Source organism: Sphaerodactylus townsendi, linkage group LG03 (assembly GCF_021028975.2).
Source record: "Sphaerodactylus townsendi isolate TG3544 linkage group LG03, MPM_Stown_v2.3, whole genome shotgun sequence".
NCBI classification, from domain to species: domain Eukaryota; kingdom Metazoa; phylum Chordata; class Lepidosauria; order Squamata; family Sphaerodactylidae; genus Sphaerodactylus; species Sphaerodactylus townsendi.
In genome coordinates, this window is record NC_059427.1 from 7,056,232 (window position 1) to 7,074,724 (window position 18,493).

At 44.2% G+C, this 18,493-nt stretch overlaps 3 protein-coding genes across 11 annotated transcripts in view; 2 read left to right on the top strand and 1 right to left on the bottom strand.

Moving 5' to 3' along the window:
• Positions 1-7,053, bottom strand: part of LOC125429278 (zinc finger protein 84-like) — a 28,930-nt gene extending 21,877 nt beyond the window's left edge. The window contains exons 1-5 of the mRNA XM_048490240.1: positions 6,937-7,053; positions 3,501-4,131; positions 2,887-3,013; positions 1,081-1,163; positions 670-796 (exon numbers count right to left, since the gene is read on the bottom strand). Coding sequence (XP_048346197.1) covers positions 670-796; positions 1,081-1,163; positions 2,887-3,013; positions 3,501-3,911 — 748 coding nt within the window. The 5' untranslated portion in view covers positions 3,912-4,131; positions 6,937-7,053. The remainder of the gene's footprint in view (positions 1-669; positions 797-1,080; positions 1,164-2,886; positions 3,014-3,500; positions 4,132-6,936) is intronic.
• Positions 1-18,493, top strand: part of LOC125428526 (zinc finger protein 420-like) — an 815,993-nt gene that overhangs the window by 386,549 nt on the left and 410,951 nt on the right. The window contains exons 1-2 of one of the 9 annotated variants that reach the window (XM_048488734.1): positions 7,230-7,299; positions 9,002-9,427. The exons of 6 other annotated variants lie outside the window; for them this stretch is intronic. In XM_048488734.1, coding sequence (XP_048344691.1) covers positions 9,026-9,427 — 402 coding nt within the window. In that variant the 5' untranslated portion in view covers positions 7,230-7,299; positions 9,002-9,025. Of the gene's footprint in view, positions 1-7,229; positions 7,300-7,469; positions 7,539-8,814; positions 9,428-18,493 lie in introns of those variants that run through there. 2 more of the 9 variants (XM_048488733.1, XM_048488732.1) reach the window with 2 other exon arrangements.
• On the top strand, positions 7,384-14,339 carry LOC125428764 (zinc finger protein 501-like). The gene is made up of 5 exons (XM_048489387.1): positions 7,384-7,408; positions 10,172-10,304; positions 11,808-11,887; positions 12,120-12,246; positions 12,917-14,339. Exons 2-5 carry the CDS (start codon positions 10,205-10,207, stop codon positions 14,002-14,004), a joined length of 1,395 nt encoding a protein of 464 aa, XP_048345344.1. The 5' UTR covers positions 7,384-7,408; positions 10,172-10,204; the 3' UTR covers positions 14,005-14,339.

The following is an 18,493-nucleotide window of genomic DNA, read 5'->3' on the forward strand; positions in this document are numbered from 1 at the left end:
ACTCCACCTCCAAATCTTCAGAAACTACTCAACTTGGAGTTGGCAAGCCTACAGGTTGCCAGCTCCAGGTTGGGAAATACCAAAATGGGGGCGTGAGAAGGGTGAGGGACTTCAATGGGGTATAATCTTTAAATGAATCAGCATTTTGCCATTCAAACAAGTCTTCAGGCTCTTTCTCAGCTTTCGCTTCACAACGATTTGAGATTAGAATTGCAAAATTTACATTCCCACGTACATGGGGAAAAAATCTCCCATTTTGAGCTGTTTGCTAGCTGGAGGTGAAAAAGGGACTTCCACTTCTCGTATCCTCTTGTTTTTCCCTATTTTTCCATTGGGGTCATTTTTCCATTGGGTTCAATAACTTTGAGCTTCTAATTAGTTTCTGAGAGCCCTTTACAACCAATGTAAGGGGTAGGTTCATCAACAGCTTGTTTTATAGGCAAAAGGCAATTTAATTAAAACACCAAGGCAACAGCTGCAAAACTCAGCCAAAGCAGGTTTCACCAATGGGGTATAATGCCACAGAATCCATCTTTCAAAGTGGCCATTTTCTCCAGGTGCACTGATCTCTGTCACCTGGAGATAAGTTGTAATAGTGGGAGATCTCCAGCCGCCTCCTGGAGTTTGGCAACCAAAAGAACTGACACGACAGATCTAGGGGATTCTCACCCAGAGAGGCCACATTCTGGCAGTTCTCCTCCATGATCTTCCTATGCAGGGCTCTTTGGTCTGCATCCAGGAGGGCCCATTCCCCATCAGTGAAATGCATGGCCACCTGATTAAAGGTCAGCAGGCCCTGAAAGAGGAAAACATCAGTAGGGCAACCGCTCTTCCCCTTCTAGTGATGACATCTTCAGCCTTTTCCCATGAGGGGGCCTGTAGGTTTCATGCCGTGCAACTTTGGGCTTAGCCTGAAGTGACTCCTCAGGGAACTGCACAGACAGCCTTCCCAATAGAAACCCTTGATAGATGCAAAATGGAAATGGATACTTCCAGGCCCTGAATATTCCTTCCAGGCCCTGAATATTCCTTCCAGGCCACCTCCCCCAACCCATTTCTTCCCAGGGATCCCTCTCCTACCTGATCCGGTTGCACAGCAGACGGCTCCTCCCCGTCACAAAGAAGCGACAACCTGATATGCATCGCTAAGGCCATTCCGTCACCTGTACAGGACACAAAAGAAGGGGGGGAAACAGGCTTCAGCTCATACACAAATTCCATATTTTTATATTCATTTTGTGTTTTTTGTGTGAAAAGTGTCAGAGGGTAGCCATGTTGGTGTACAGTAGAACAGAAAGACTCAAGTCCAGAAGCACCTTAAAAATTGACTTGATGACACAAAAAAAGGGTGGAGTCTTTTTAAACGTCAGCACAGTGAATCTGAGATCAATGCCCCCACCCGCATTCCCAATAGTTTTTAGCATTGACTATTGGTAACCATCTTGAAACAAGTTCACTTAATTCCTTCTGCTAAATCATTGCTTCTATGCAGCAGAGACTGTGGAAATGGCTGAACTGCATTTCAGCTCTGTATACATCTTGTTTTACTTATTTATTTATTCCAGTAGCATTTTCTCCTGAACCAAATTCTGAGATAGAATTTTTTAATTAAAACACAGTTTTTATACTGTACAGCCTCGGCAACTGATAACAAACCTGCAGCCTCCCAGAGAAACTGATATGATACAAATGTGGTGTAGTGGTTAAGAGCAGTGAACCAGGTTTGTTTCCCAACTCCTATACATGAAGCCTCCTGGGTGACGTTGGGTTAGTCACAGTCTGTTTGTTGTGGAGAGAGGAAGGGAAGGGAAAGGTGGGTTATAAAATCCAAACTCTTCTTCTTCATCATTTGGGAGGAGACCTCCACTCAATATTTTTGAAATTTTCTCAACCATGTTTATAATGTGCAATCTTGCAAATTAAAATGATTGCATGCAGGGCCAAGAAACAGCAAACCACACCTCCGCTCATCTCATCTTAAACCCCCCCGGTGGGGGTTTGCCATGAGTTGGTTTGCAACTCAACAGCATGCAATTATTATTCTTATAGAAGATGTTCTGGCAGTTAATTGGCATACAAAGAGATTTGTGGGTTTAAAAATATTGTTTTGGTCCTTGGATCTTTGCTGGTTTACGTGTCCTGAGTCTACTGTCAATTAGTTTCATTAGGCAGCCCTCAAGTCACGGGTTTCTTTGCGGGCAGGAGACTTCAAGTCAATCCACTTTCTGTTATCGTTGCCTTCTACTCAGAAAGACTTCATGGTCTTGAAAGGTAGAAGCAAGCACCACTCTCTGGCCCTGTCCGCACAAACATTTTGAAAAACGTTTCCTCCATGGAGTTCCACACTGTTTTACCCCCAAATGCTTTATTTCCACCCTCAAAACATTTTAAATAAATCCTCTTTTAAAATGATTCTCAGGCTGAAATGCTTTCAAAATGGCTTCAGTTGCTGTGAAATCTATTGACTACATTCCCCACACTTCTCGGCTTCCTCCTGAACCTCCTCCCTGGGCCCCATTTTCTGAGCCCACTCAGTTTCCCCTTGGCTGCTTATTTGCAGCATTTGTCTGTTTGTTCTTTTATTTTGGGGAGCCAAGCATCGAGTTTACGAGGAGTAGAAAATGAGGCATGAGGCTGTGAAGCATCGATTCAACCCAGAACTAAAAAAAAAAGAAGGGGAGGGGGGATCACGTAATGGTGGCCAGGAATCGTTTCAAGGAGGTGAGTACAGATATACATCATTGCAAAGGGGGGAGGGGGGGACTGAAAACATTTTAGGGGATTTGTGTGAAAAGGGCCTCTGTCATACACACATGGTTACACAAAAACATGCAGACTTCAGGCATACTTGAAAAAAAAAGTTAACAATGCCTCATGGATCTTTACCCAGTGCGGAAGCCCTTTGGTCACTCTCCTGCGTGATCTCATCGAACAGTAACCTCTGGCTGGTGTCCAAAGGAGCTTTCTCTGCTTCGGGGAAATTACTAGTCAGTTCTGGAAATGGTCCCTGCACCTGGAAAAACAGGGAGAATCTCAGGCCAGAAGACTGGAAAAGGAACAGTCTTTCAGCTGCCTCGTGCTAAATCAGACCATGGGTCCATCAAGGTCAGTATTCTCTACTCTGTTTCACAGTGGTTCTCCAGGGTCTCAAGCTGAGGTCTTTCACATTGCATCCAAACTGATCCTTTCAGCTGGAGATGCCAGGGATTGAACCCGGGACCTTCTGCGTGCCAAGCATGTACTCTTCCACTGAGCCATGCCCCCTTCCCTTATGAACCTGTGGTTTTCTGAGTTAGATCTCGGGTCTATCTTATCCTTGTTGGAGATGTTGGGGATTGAACCTAGGCCCTTCTACATGAGGCTCTTCCACAGAGCTACTACCCCTGGACTAGCAGAGGGAAAAGGAAGGACTTCCCTTCCATTCCTTGGGTAATTTCTAGGAAAAAAAAGGATGGATACAGTCTTGGCCCCTCTCAGCTATCAGGATGCTTCACACTCACCAGCTGGTCCTGATTCTTGTCTTCTGCCTGGCTTAGCAGGAAAACTTCCGCCAGGGCCACTGCCTGGAAACTGGTCTCCGGCCCACATTCCCGGATCCAGCCCTCCATCTCTGGGGGCAGGATGGCCAGGAACTGCTCCAGGATCACCAGGTCAAGGATCTGGTTTTTGGTGTGTCTCTCAGGCTTCAGCCACTGGCGGCAAAGGTCATGGAGATGGTTGCAAACCTCTCGGGGTCCCCTTGCTTCTGGGGAGTGGAAATGCCGGAAATGCAGATGCTGGGCATTTGGGCTGCTCAGTGTGTCGCCCAGGATTTTCTGTAATGTTTTCCCCCAGAATTCCTCACTGCTCCTGGCCCCAAAAGCATCACATGATTTTCCTGTGTGAGGTCCACTTGAGCCCAGCTCTTCCATCCTCAATCAGAGCCCCAAAGAAGTCTCCGGCAGTGCCACAGGCCTGCCACACTCTTCCACGAGAGCTGCCCCACTTGGCGGGGCTCCTGAGTCCCGCAAAGCTGATACGTTGTCCTTGTGAGTGAACGAGTGCTTTGTCGAAACCAGAATGCATTTCACAAGCAAAAGTGGAAGACAGCAGTCATATCTGCTTTGTAGAAAAGGCCGGCGAATGCTAAGACTCAAAAAGAAAGAAGAAAAGAGGTGGAGGTCCTCTTCCTCATTTTAGACACACAGACCAAAGCTATTATCTGACCTCAAACCCACCACACAGCACTCTTGCTGTGGCTCTAACACTCCCCCATCCATGTTCACACATGGACACACAAAGCTGTCTTATAATGGGCAGGCCTGTCCAAAGCCTGTGGTGGCAAGATGTGGCACTGTTGCAGCATGGCCCCACCCCCTCCAAGAGGGCTTTCCAGCGGTGTGAGGAGCAAAAAACCCTACTCCCAGCTGCTGGAAAGACCTCACTAGGGCCTACAGGAGGGCTGGGGTGCCACACTCTTGGCCCTAAACTAACATTGGCTCCGCTACTGGGAATGGCCTGGCCCACCTTCACCCCCCGCCCAGGTGTCCAATCGTGCGGCCCCACCATGAGTCAGATTTCCGGGCTTTGCCTTGGCAGAGCTGAGGGATGGGGGGCCACCAGCACATCCACCTCCTCCACCAGGATAAGTGCCCTGGGGAGGGCAAACAATGGCAAGGCTGTGCTGCTCCCACAAGCCCTTCCCCCATGGGGTTGTGAATCAGACATCAAAGTCAGTACTGTCTACTCAGATTGACAGTGGCTCTCCACATTCTCAGGTGGAAGTGTTTCAAATCACCCACCACTTCACCCTTTAAATTGGAGATGCCAGGGATTGAAACTGGGAACTTTCTGGATGCCAAACCCATTTTTCTACCAGTAAATCACAGGACTAAAGCAGGGGTCTGCAACCTGCTACTCTCCAGATGTTCATGGACTACAAACCCCATCAGTCTCTGGCAGGGGGTGATGGGATTTGTAGTCCATGAACATCTGGAGAGCAGCAGGTTGCAGACCCCTGCCCTAAAGAAACCTGACTATTCCAGAGTTAGGCCTTGGGTCTACTTCATCCTTTCAACTGGAGGCGCTGGGGATTGAACCTGGGGCCTTCTGCAAGCCACACAGATACTCTGCCATTGAGCCACTGCCCCACCTTGGCTCTTTCCCTTGCTTCATCTTCCTTGTCTCTGCTTCACCCTTTTTCTCTCCTGCCTGTTTTCTGAAGGTGCCACACTACAAAAAAATATGATCCACAATTTCCCATATAGATGTGTTCTGTCGTGGCTTCCACACATCTACCCTTCCACAAAAATGTGCAAAACAGAAATATTCAGGGGAGCATTTGTAAGTTTGTAATTAGTATCTGCCAAACATTAAGTCATTTGCATTCTTCATTATTACCCCTCTTCTCTGTTTGTGCATTTAATCTGTTTACAGCATATTATTTATTTGTTTTTGTAAAACGTTGCTATGTCATCTTACTATGTCCAATTCAGGGTCCACAAGGCAGCGAATATTTCAGTCATTAACACAGTGTTAAAAATTCTACATCCATCTTTCTATATAGTATTTTTGTGTACAAAACAAATATTATACATAAATACACAAACAAAATACTACATAGAAACAGAAATATAGTATTTTAAAAACGTTATATTTATTGTATTTATTTTTTTTTCATTAGAGTTACCTATACCCCACTCTTTCCAACCAAAATTGGGTTCAGGGCAGCTTACATACAGGTTAAAAAAATTAATTACAATAAAACTTTACAATAAAAGCCAATACTGTACTAAAACCTAAGCTTAAAACCACAGATGGCAAACAATCAAAAACAGCACCCCAAGTCTATGGGACATATCTTCCCCCATTTTGACATAGTCTGTTTATTATTATTATTATTATTATTATTATTATTATTATTATTATTATTATTATTATTATTATTATTATTATTATTAATTGGGTTTATAAACCGCCCTCCCCCGAAGGGTTTACTAATGCATTGACACAGAATGGGGATAAAAAAGGTAAAAACCAAGAAATTGCTATAACAAAATCAAACATAGCAATCTTGTGAAACTCACACATATCTACTATTCATTCAGTTTTCCAACACTATTACATTCTAGTTCACTTTTTCAAACATCTGATAATTAATACAAAGTTCAACAATTTCTTATCTATTTTGCTTTTCTTGTCTTTAGTTGCCCAAACAATAGTTTATAAGATTATTCAATTTATTGTTCACTGATTTATATAATCCAAGAAAACTTTCCATCTTCTCTTATACTCTGTAGACTGGGGCTGCTGTGTACCAAATATGTTAGTTTCGGCCTTGTTGAATATTCGATGAGTTTACTCATCCTTTCCATGAGATAAGGGGGAATGGTGAGATATAGAATTTTAACACTGTGTTCATGATTGATATTTTTCGCCGCCTTTGGTTCCCTGAATTGGATGGGAAAGTAGCACAGCAACGTTTTATAAAAACAAGTCAAACGATGCATTGGTTTTGCAGCACTGCTCTCAAGTTTCACAATTCTGCTTTCCTAGCTGGATTATAAAGCGCCCTGGGGCCTTCCAAACCCCGTAATTAAGTTTAAATTGCATTTGTTTGTACGCCTTACCCCTCTTCCTCGTTGCATCGTTTTTAACTGCGCAACCTGCCCCGGGTCTGGGCGAGAAAGGCAGACTTTGCAACGAAAAAACACGCAAGGTGCTAAATAAACGTCAACCCCTTGGAAACCGTTTTGGATCCTTCCAAATGCAAACAGATTCGCCCCGCTCCCTCCGAAGAAGATGCAGGCACCCCCACCCCACCCCGGTCAGCCACACACAGGCCACATTTCCCCCCCCCCCCCCCCCAAGGGAGAAATCTCTCGCTTGCTTGCCCGTTGGCATCTGAATTCCATTATCTGGTCTTTGGGACTGAGCATCACCCCCCATGGGACTTACCAGCCCTTCCTTTCCCAACGCGGCCTCAAATGCCCCCCCTGCCCCCAAAGGCGCCTGCAACTCCCCAGCTCCTGGCTGGGAAAATCAATGGCCCCGTTCCCCCTCTGGAATGGGGGCGGAGCCGGAAGACGCCGTTCTAGCAACCCGCTCTCGTTCGACTTAACCCTTAGGAGGCCGCAGAGCCAGAACTGTTCCAGATCTGGTAAGAATCCGAGGCTCCGTCGGGTTGACAGCCAGCCCGCGCCCCCGCGCCCCGCCTCTCATCTTGCAGAAGGCGCCCTTCTTTATCTTCTGTCTGCAAAATCTCAAGACGCCGGTGCTGCCAAAAGAAGATTTACAGCGCGTTTCCAGTCATGGGTTAAAGTGAATGAGTCTGATCTTCCAGAGAGCATCTTCCCTTTTTTGGGGGGGGGGTGGGGGTGGGGGTGGGGGGGTGGGGGGGATTCCATTGATTTTCCCCAGCCAGGATCTGGTGAGTGGCAAAGGTGTTGCTGGGTGCAGGGGGAGTCCTGAGGCTGAATGCGGGAGGGGGAGGGCAAATGCAAGAAGAAGATCCTGCGACCGACTCACGGCGACCAATCGGGGGATTTCTATAGCAAGAGGTGAGCAGAGGTGGGTTGTCATAGCATCCTTCTTTGGTGACCTCCCATCCCAATACAGACCGTGCCCAACCCTGCTCGGTCCCCAAGATGACACGCTCGAGTTAAGCTGGGCTATTAAAACACTTAGAAGATGAAAAAGCATGAGGAGTTGATGAGGAAACCCCAAAAGGAGATACCCTTTTGGAAGACCAAAACTCTACTGGTGGGAGGAAAAAAATTAACCCCGCCCCCGCCGCCAATATAAATGCCCTATGCTATGAGCTCGCCTGTGCATCTTGACTCTTGCCTGGGGACCATGATCTTCCTTAAGAGCACTAACCTCCAGGTGTGGACTGGAATTCTCCTGGGATTATGGTTGATCTCCCCATCAGATAAATCAGTTGGCCTGCAGAAGATAGCAGTTTCAGACAGCAGACTCTAAGGCCGTGATGGCGAACATTTTGGGCTGGGAGCATCAAAATTCAGAATAGGCCCAACTTCATCCTGTTGGCATGTCACACACACACACACACACACACACACCCCAACATAACAGAAACAATTATTTACATATTTGTCTATTTTTAAAAAAAATCTGTGTCTAAATTGTCTAGTGTATGTGCTAAGTAACTGTTTGGGGGCAACTGGAGAAGGGGAGGAAGAAGAGGAAAGGGGACATGAGGGAAAGTAGACAAAAGGGTGGGGTTGTTATGGGCCAAACCAAGGGCTGGGGGGTTCCTTTGTTCACCCTTCCGTAGACAAAAGCTTTTGTCTGTGGGTTTCAGACTCCCATAGACTGGCTGTTATGGGTTTTCTGGGCTACGTGGCCATGATCTGATAATTTTAGCTCCTAACATTTCAGCTGCATCAATGGCCGGCATCTTCAGAGGCAAGTCATGGTAAATTCTCTCTGAGGCAAAGTGTGAAGTGTTTTGTGTAGAAACACATCTTACTGTGACATGCCTCTGAAGATGCCAGCCATAGGAACGTTAGGAGCTAAAACTGCCAGACCACAGCCTGAAAAACCAACAACAGCCAATTAATTACAGCCACGAAAACCTTTGACTCCCTATATTTGCTATCTTCCAAGTGGGGCCTAATATTATTCTGGAAATGGTAGCTTCGGAGTTGTATGGCATTATAACCCATTTAGGATCCTCTCCCCCCCAAACTCTGCCCTCTTCAGGTTCCAACCCTAAATCTCCAGGAATTTACCAAGTAGGAGCTGGCAACCTGGAAATTCCCCCCAGTTTGTTGTTTCTTTCTGAATTTTGACATCTATCTGTCTTTCATACAGGGAGATGTGGATCCCAACTGGAAGCATTTATCTTGATTATAGTTCTTAGAGTAAGAAGTGTAAAAAGTTACACATACACCAAAGTGGTGGCTTTGTAGGATTCGGGATCCACGGTAATCAGAAGGTGTTGCTTACCTTAAGAAAGGCTATGGCAGAAGAACAGAGGGATCCTTGTGTTCTTTGGCAGGCTGCCTTGGAGCACAGATTGAAGATGGAAAAGCAAGACTTGGTGAACCATGAAGTCACAATGGCCCTTGCAGATGGAGGCAATGGTGGATTCTGGGAAAGAAACATGCAGACGTTTCTGGGAGAGAACACCATGGGCTCTGATGCACAGCGCCTGCGCTTCCGGCAGTTTCCCTACCAAGAGCTGACAGGGCCCCGAGAGGTTTGCAACCGACTCCATGATCTTTGCTGTCAGTGGCTGAAGCCAGAAAGGCACACCAAGAAGCAGATCTTGGATCTGGTGATCCTGGAGCAGTTCCTGGCCATCCTGCCTCTGGAGATTGAAAGTTGGGTCAGAGAATGTCGCCCAGAGACCAGTTCCCAGGCAGTGGCTCTGACCGAAGGTTTCTTGCTGAGTGAGGCAGAGGATAAGAAACAGGAAAGGCAGGTGAGGGCTTTGTATCTGTGTTCTCAGTGGTAGAGCTTCTGCTTGGCATGCCGGAGGTCCCAGGTTCAATCTCCAACATCTGCAGTTGAAAGGATGAGGAAGACCAAGGGTCTAAATTGGTAAAAGGCAATTTCATTTAGAGAGTGGGCCATGGCACAGAGGTAAAGTATCTGTTTGGTACTCAGAATGTGCCAGGTTCAACCCCCAGGATCTCCAGATAAAAATATTCAGGCGATGTGGAAGAATTTGCCTGTGTCACTGGAGAACCACTGACAATGTCGTCTGGGTAGATAATGTTGACCTTGTTGGACTGATTCAGTATAAGGCTAATTCATATGTATTCATGATAGGGAACCAGCATGGTGTAGTGGTTAAGAATGGTGAATGTGGAGAACCATGTTCGATCCTCACTTCTCCACATGAAGCCTACTATGTAATCTTGAGCTAGTTACAGTTCTCCCTGTGCTCTCTCAGCCTCACCAACCCCACAAGGTGTTTGTTGTGAGGAGAGGGAGGGAAACGATTTAAAGTTCTTTGATACTCTTTAAAGGTAGAGAAAAGTGAGGTATAAAACCTCCTGTTGTTCTCTTCTTCTGCTTGAAAGAACTGAGAATATGATCAAAAAAATCCTAAACATTCCCAGCCTCTCTTTCTCAAATCCTCAACTCAAATCCTCAAAGAAGGGAATGTCCTCTTCTGAATTTATTTCCATTCCTTAACTATGGATCATCTTTGCTTTTTCAGGTGCAAGGAGCATTAGCAGATCTCACTGCAGATATGCCAGAGGCAGAAGAGGCTCTAACATATCCCAGGCGGAGGCTAAAGTTCAGCAAGATTGCTCAAGAGGGTGACCAAGATGCCACATGGATTGGTAAAGGTATTTATTTATTTATTTCCTTCATGAATCATCTGCCTTTGTCCTTGAAACTCAAGGTGGATGACAGTTATACTGATGATTTCAGTATAAGCTGGTATGATTCATACAATGAATGATGCAATAAACTGAATTAGTTGTGCTAGAAAGTGCCATCTAGTCACAGTTGATTTATGGTGACCTTGTAGGGTTTCCAAGGCAAGGGATATTCAGAGGTGGTTTGCCATTGCCTGCCTCCACATCATGACTCTGGAAGACCTTAGAGGTCACCCATTCAAATATTAACCAGGTCTGACCCTGCTTAGTTTCTGAGATCAGGTTAGTCTGGGCTACCAGGTCAGGACACCCAAATGTATTGTGCTACAAAACCTTAAGAAATCTTCTATGAATGGAACAGCACGCTCTCTAATTTTCAGGAAAAATAGTCCTATCTGTTTGATAAGTTACCAAAGCAATTAACATTTGAGAAATAATCAAGTGTAATACTTGCTCTTTTTTTAAAGGATTAGAATGAATTGTTCCAGTATTTTAAAAAAACTTAAATTCCACTGGTGAGTGTTTATAATGTAAAACTATTCAATGAATGATGAAATAAAACTGGACTGATGGTGGTAGATTGAGTCACTGCTGATTTATGGTGACCCCCGAAGGACTTTCAAGGCAAGAGATGGGTTGCCATTGCCTGGACTTCCTTGGTGGCTTCCTGTTTATATACCCAGAGCTCACCATGGTTATCTGAGAGACCTCATGAGTTTGGGCTAGCTGGGTCATCTAGGTCAGGACAAAACTGCACTACAGAATTAAAAACCTCTGAAATAAAAAATAGTATGTATGTATCCAATGCCTCCCATTTCAGACCAACAGGATAAGAAGAAAACTACCTAAATGCTTCACGCTCAATTATCATTTCAACACTGTTGTTTTGACATATTCCTAATAAGGGTCTCTGAATTCTATTGTCTTGATAGAAAGAGCCATCTTTTTGCTTGGGTTTTCTTTTGGTTTCCCCAAAATACACAGGCTGTTTTTATGTTCCCCCAAGCCTGCAGGCTAGAGATGATAACCTCCAACTTTTCCCACACATTAAAAGGGCAAACTCGATATATACTATGCTGAGGCACAAATTTGTAATCTAACTTATACCTCAATGCTATCTGAGCTGGAAATACATCTTGAGGGCCTGACAGATGCCACGAAAGAGTCAGATTTCCAGCAGGGTGGGGGGGAAGGAAAGTTCCATGTTTGGAATTATTTGGACTGAAAATAGGCCTTAGCATAATGGATATGTAAAAATGGCAATGCCCATTACCTTAGATGGATGTAAGAAAAGCTTAAATAAATTTGTGGAAGAAAGGTTGTCAAAGGCTAGTTGCCACGATGGAACCTCTGTGTTATAGTTCTGAAAATCAGTTGCTGAAGTCCTTTATCCATCATAAGTTTCCTGAAGGTATCTTGCTAGAAGAATGCTATAACAGATCTTCCCTTCATTGTTTGTGTCTCTCTCAGGTTGTGATAAGATGCCAGTAGCACATCCTTGGTCATCTGTTTATGATCCAGTGGACCCAACTCAAGGACAACCAGATCAGGTAGGAGAGCAACTATCATGGAGAAGAGCACAGTGGCCAGTTTGAGTGCCTCTATCCCTCCAGAAAAGCATGCCCTCTTTCCCTTTCCTTCTGCCAGTGTCCCACCTGGAAAAGGGATGATCTACATGTGAAGAACCTTCAGCAACCTTGCCTTTAAGTGCACTTTCAGGGTGTGCTAAGAAGTGAAGGACTGCAACATCATCTCTGAGGAGAAAATGTCTTCTTCTGTCAGATTCCAGTGTCCTTTGAGGAGGTGGTGGTGTGCTTCACTGAGGAGGAGTGGGCCCTGCTGGATCCGTGTCAAAGAGCCCTGCACAGAGAAGTCATGTTGGAGAATTATGGAACTGTGGCCTCTTTGGGTAAGTTTCCCTCTCTTCGTCGTATCTGAGATCTTTAGGAACACCACTGACGTTCACCAACTAGATTAAAAATAATAATAATTATTATTATAAGAAGAAGAGTTTGGATTTATCCTATGAGGATCTGTCTTGTAAGGAGTCTCAAAGCGGCTTACAAACTCCTTCCCTTCCTCTCCCCACAATAGACACCTTTTGAGGAAGGTGGGGGTGGGAGATTTTAGAGAGAACTGTGACTAGCCCAGACTCACCCAGCAGGCTTCATGTGTAGGAGCAGGAAAAGAAATCCTTTTCATCAGATAAGAGGGGAACCAAACCCAGCTCTCCAGATTAGAATCCACCACTTCTAATCACTACACCACACTGGCTACTAGAACTACTGAGTTGGAAGTGGTGTTTTCAGCTGAGAGCTGACCTCAAGCCTGTTCTGACTGCAGTTTTGATTTCAGTTTCAGACCTCCTGGAAGAATCACCACACTGGCAATGATCAGAGACTCTTAGAATCTATTTCTCTGCTTAATTTTGAAGACTTTGTAGGAAAATGATTGGACAGACATTAAAGAAACTGTCCTTTTATATTCTGTCACTCAGAACGACGACTAATTCATTTTGTTCCTTGATTTCAGGCTCTATTTCTTCTGAATCTTAATGATTATTTTCTTGCTTTATCCAGCAGGCAATGGGTGGAAAAGTGATACTGAGGAAGATATATTTACAGTGTCCTGGAGACGGGGCAGATCTGAACAGGCGAAAAAACAGAAAAGGAAATCATCTCTAACCAGAAAGAATGAGTTCTTCCCTTCCCAACTAAGTGATTTCCAAGAAATCCCAGTGCGAGCAAAAATGGACAAAGCCAAGAAAAGATATAGGTGCCCTCTCTGTGGGAAAAGCTTCAGTTTTAAGTCAAGGCTAAATCTCCATTGGAGAATCCACACTGGGGAGAAACCATATAAATGTTTGGAGTGTGGGAAGTGCTTGTGTAGCAATGCCAGCCTTCAGACTCATCTGCGAATGCACACTGGAGAGAAACCATTTGAATGCTTGGAGTGTGGAAAGAGTTTCAGTCGGAGGCATAAGCTTGTAAGCCATCAGAGACTTCATACTGGGGAGAAACCATATAAGTGCATTGTGTGCGGAAAGGGCTTTTGTGAGATCTCGAGTCTTAAGAGACATCAAGGAATCCACACGGGGGAGGACTATAAATGCTTGGAGTGTGGAAAGAGTTTCAGCCAGAAGTCAGACCTTAGAAGACATCAAAGAATGCACACAGGAGAGAAACCCTATAAGTGTCAGGAGTGTGGGAAAAGCTTCACTTGGAGCAAAACTTTGATTTACCATCAAAGAATGCACACGGGTGAGGATCCATTCAAGTGCTTAGACTGTGGAAAAAGCTGCAGTACAGGGTCTGATCTTAATAGACATCAAAGAATGCACACGGGGGAGAAACCATATAAATGTCTGGTGTGCGGGAAGAACTTCACTCGGAACATACATCTTACTTCTCATCAAAGAATGCACACAGGGGAGGAACCATATAAATGTTCAGAGTGTGGAAAGAGCTTGAGCACAAGCTCAGCCCTCGCTAGGCATCAGAGAATCCACACAGGAGAGAAACCATATAAATGTCCAGAGTGTGGAAAGAGCTTTACCTGGAGTACATCCCTGACTTCCCATCAGCGAATGCACACTGGGGAGATTCCCATGCCTAAGAATTGTCAGAACATGGAAAGAACTTTGGTTGAAGTTCAGATCATCATATAAGGAGTTTCTACTCCAACAAAAGCACATAGAGTTTCTTTGCCCATGCAAAGTTTAATTACCATCATGTCCTTGCTTATTTCCCTCTGTCTCTATTTTAAGCCTCTCCTGTTAAGTTGTAGACAAATAGGATCATACAGTGATTGACAGAAAGTTATGACAGCAACATGCCAGTTCACAAACCATACATGTCTATAAGATCTATACTTTGTTTAGTGGACAGAAACGAACATCACCAGGCATCATGTATTAAACAGAGGAGCTATAATGCTAAGAGTGTATCATTAGCTGGTCAGTTTTCATTGCCTCATTTTCAGACATTGATAAATATTCTCCAAGAAATGCCTGGTATGACTTTTGGGATTGAATTTAAGATTTCCCAGGAATTATAAATTGTTTGGGAAGTTTTGTGGTTTTTCCATGTCTGGTTGCTCCTTGTAGTAGCATCATGCCAACATTTCTCCCTTTTAATTTCCCCCTAACTTGACTCTCAGAAGCTCTTAGCACTCCATACTTTGTGACGTATACTCAGTCCACCTTGGGTGTTTTTCTTTCCCTTCTTGGTGAACTTTTGAAATCTTCATTTTTGGCCCATGATGGAGGGAATCCCTCAAGTATTCTTTCCTTTGCTGCCTCGTTTAGTTGGGTTCATGACCAACAAGACCCACCCACTTGACTATGCAATCTAGCAATGACTTTGCTTTCCTCCATTTAACGATGTCCTAGGTTCTCTGCTGGAAATCAAGTTCCTGGTTTTAGAGATCAGATTTTTCTTTATATGCTGCAGAAACTGTCGTTTTCTCTGCGTTGCTAATTCACCGTCTCTAAAATGGAGCCTTATTGGGGAAAATATATCAACAGGCTTTTCAAACACTGTCTTTTTTAGGCCAAAACTACAGATTCTTCACTTCAACCTTGGCACACATCCTGTTTAATGTACTTTACCAGGGTGTTGTGATTATTGTATTAAAATAATAGCTGCTTTGAAAGCACTATGTAAATGCTAATTGTTATTATTATTAAGGCATATTCCTTCAAATCCTGAAATAAGGGGATCTTTTGCTCTTTCCTTGGTGTTAGCACTATGTGTGAGAATGTTTTATTAATTGATGTTATCCTGTTTTTCCCTTGTTCATATATTATTTAACTTGAATATATTGAACAGTTATCAAGGATTTTCCTTTGCATTCGGTTAGAAATTTCAGAAATGGTATTGAATAGTCAGACCTGGTAAGGCATAATAAACAGGGTAAAATTAATCACAAGCCATGGCTTCTAGCCTGGATTCTAAAGTAATTGAATCTTGTCTATTCCTTAATGTTTCAGCCATCCATCCTAAAGAAAACTTCTGAATGATAGATTCAGGTGGGTAGCCATGTTGGTCTGAAGCAGCAGAAAAGAGTTTGAGTTCAGTGGCACCTTTAAAACCAACAAACTTTTATTCTTGGTATAAGCTTTTGTGTGCATGCACATCTCTTTTTCTGAATAATGCTAAGAAACACACCAAGAGATGCCCTCCGTTTCTGGACTAGGGCTGCCAACTCTGGATTGTAGATTTGGAGATAGAGCCTGGGGAGGAACAGAATATCAGTAGGATATAATGCCATAAAGTCCATTCTTCAAAGGAGCCAATTTCTCCACAGGAACTGATCTCTATAGTCTGGAAACTGGTTGCAATTCTTGAAGATTTCCAGGCCCCACTTGGAAGTTGGCAACCTAGTCTGGATTCAGTATTGAATAAAGGCTTGTCTACTTAAGTACTGGAAAATAACTGTAACAGTAATACTTGAGCTGTGGGCTTAACTGAAATAAATTTCAGGAAGTGATCTACTTTCTCATCTTTTCTCAAGCCATGGTTTCCAGCCTGGATTCTAAAGTAGTTCAATTTTGTCAATTCTGTAACATTTTTATTACTAATGTGTACAACATGGAGAGCTACAAAAACTTTCTTTATTTGGCAAGTATCATTTTTGTTATGTTTCATCCACCCCTTCCCCTTTTAGATAGAGTGGTTAGACTAGGATTGAAGAGACCAGGGTTCAAACGTGATTTGCCACAGCACTGGGTGACTTCAGGCTGGCCAGTTTCTTGCAGGCCCCTTCTGCGCATGCAGGATAATGCACATTCAGTCTGCTTTCACAATGGTTTGAAAGTGGATTTTGCTATTCCACACAGTAGAATTCAGCTTCAAAGTGGATTGAAAGTGCATTATTCTGCATGTGCGGTGCAATGATGTGTGGCATAAAAACACAGAGAAAAAAGGCAAAAGTACAGAGCCTAGCTCTAGCACTGCTCACCCTATCTGAGGCAGGAAAAGAACTGAGGAGGGCGACTTCCACCAAGGGAAACAAGAAGCTGAAAGAACAGTCTTTCTGCCTCCCTATTGGAACAGGTGGGAATTACCCACTTGCAAAATGTCTTCCTGTCATCACTGGAGAAGGACCCTTCATGGTGAGTATCTAATGGACTGTTTCTCTCAGCCTCACCTGCCTAAAAGATTTGTTAGGAGTAATGATGTGGGGCATAAAATTTTCCAAGTGCTATGTTTTTCTGCCCGCATATGTAAATATTAGGAATGTCAACCTCCAAGGGATCCCCCAGAATTGCAGCTCATCACACTTCAGAGATCAGTTCCTCTGGAGAAAACGGATTATCTGGAGGGTGGATTCTATTGCATTGTACTCCACTGAGGTTCCTGTCCTCCCTAGGCTCCATCCTGAAGCCCCAGGAGTTTACTAATCTGCAGCTGGCAACCCTATCCCCTACCAGTGGCTAGGAGGGATGTGACAACCTTAATAAATATAGTCCATTTATCTATAGTTGTCAGGACTGTTGTCCTGCAAATCAATCCTATTAGATGGGCTCAATATGGAGCATGAAGGGCTTGTACACACCCCAGGCTGGTGCATGGTATTTTTGTCTTCTTTTGCTGGCATGATTTAACTCTTCAAATTATTTCTTTACATCTGAATTGGAAATTTTTCCCAGCTGACCCATGTTGCTGTTTGGGAGGATAAAATGGATAAGAAAGAAGAAGGGGAGTTTGGATTTATACCCAGCTTTTCTCAACCATAAGGAGTCCCAAAGTGACTTTCAAACTCCTTCTCTTTCTCTCCCCACAACAAACACCTTGTGAGATATGCGGGGCTGAGAGAGTTCCGAGAGAACTGTGACTAGCCCAAGGTCACCCAGCAGGCTTCATGTGGGGAAACAAGTTCAATTCACAAGATAACAGTCTGCTGCTCATGTGGAGGAGTGGAGAATCAAACCCAGTTTTCCAGACTAGAGTCCTCTGCTCTTAACTACTACACCATGCTGACTCTCACTACATTGCACTGGAAGTGTTAATGCTGCTGTGATCTCCTTGCAGAAAGGGCAAAATAAAAATGCACTAAAATAAACAAGTTCTATTTTTAAAAAATCAAGTGGGTTGTCACAGATGGTGCGTCAGGGTCCTAGTTTTTTGTCTTCATTGTCCTGTTCCTTTTATTCCTCAAAGCCTAGTTAGATTTTCAGTTCATTTCTTCAGATACAAAAGGAGAATATCCTCTTAGGAAAGAAGGTATTTATCAGCAGAGTTTTGTATGCCCTCTGTGACAGGGACAATAGCTTTTCCATTGGTATGGCCAGCTATACAACAATCCCCACCTTTTTCACAACTGAAATGTTGGCCTGAGCCAGCAGGGGGTAGTGATTAGATTGCACTGGGAGATCCTAGTTCGGATCCCTGCTCTGCCAAGGAAACTGGGTGACGAACCAGTCACGCCCTCTCAGCCTAACCTACTTCACAAGGTTACCATATTATTGATAAAAAGATTGAGGAGAGAGATGTAAGCTGCTTGGAGCCCCCATTGGTTAAAAAAAAAAGGCAGGGTATAAGTGAGGCATATGATACAATATTGACATGCAAATCAGATTGCTAGCATAAAAACTGATACCCACTAGGGCCTCTGAGGCATACTTCTTGCTCTGGCAACATTCACCATCAACTCTGCTGTTCTGCTCTTTTATTTCAATATTTTTGCTATGTATTTTGCCTTGAATAACATGCTTTCATTCACCTCCTCTCTGCCTTTCTCCTCACTATTTTAAGCCCCCGGCTACTTGAGGAGAGTAGCTGGGTCCCCTGTAGCACTCCCCACGGGGCGGCGACAGCTGCTGCTCCCGGACGCTGCCGCTTTCGTCGCTACCAGCGCAAGGCATCCCTGGCACTCTTGCAAAGGGCACCTTTTGATGACTTCGCAGCTGTCGTGGGACGCCTTCGGGCTGGCTGCCAGGGATACCGGGCCAAGGCAGGGAACTGCGCATCGCAGCATAGCGTTGAGGGGAAAAGTGGGGAAAGGCCCTCTTTCTCCAATAGTCCTGTTTTTTGTCATTAATCTGACATACTGTGCATTGCATCCTTTATTCCATTTAATTCATTCATGTAAGCACAGTTTTCACAGTTGCTTGCCTTTTTGTGATTTCTAAATGTTAGGCACTTGCATTCCCT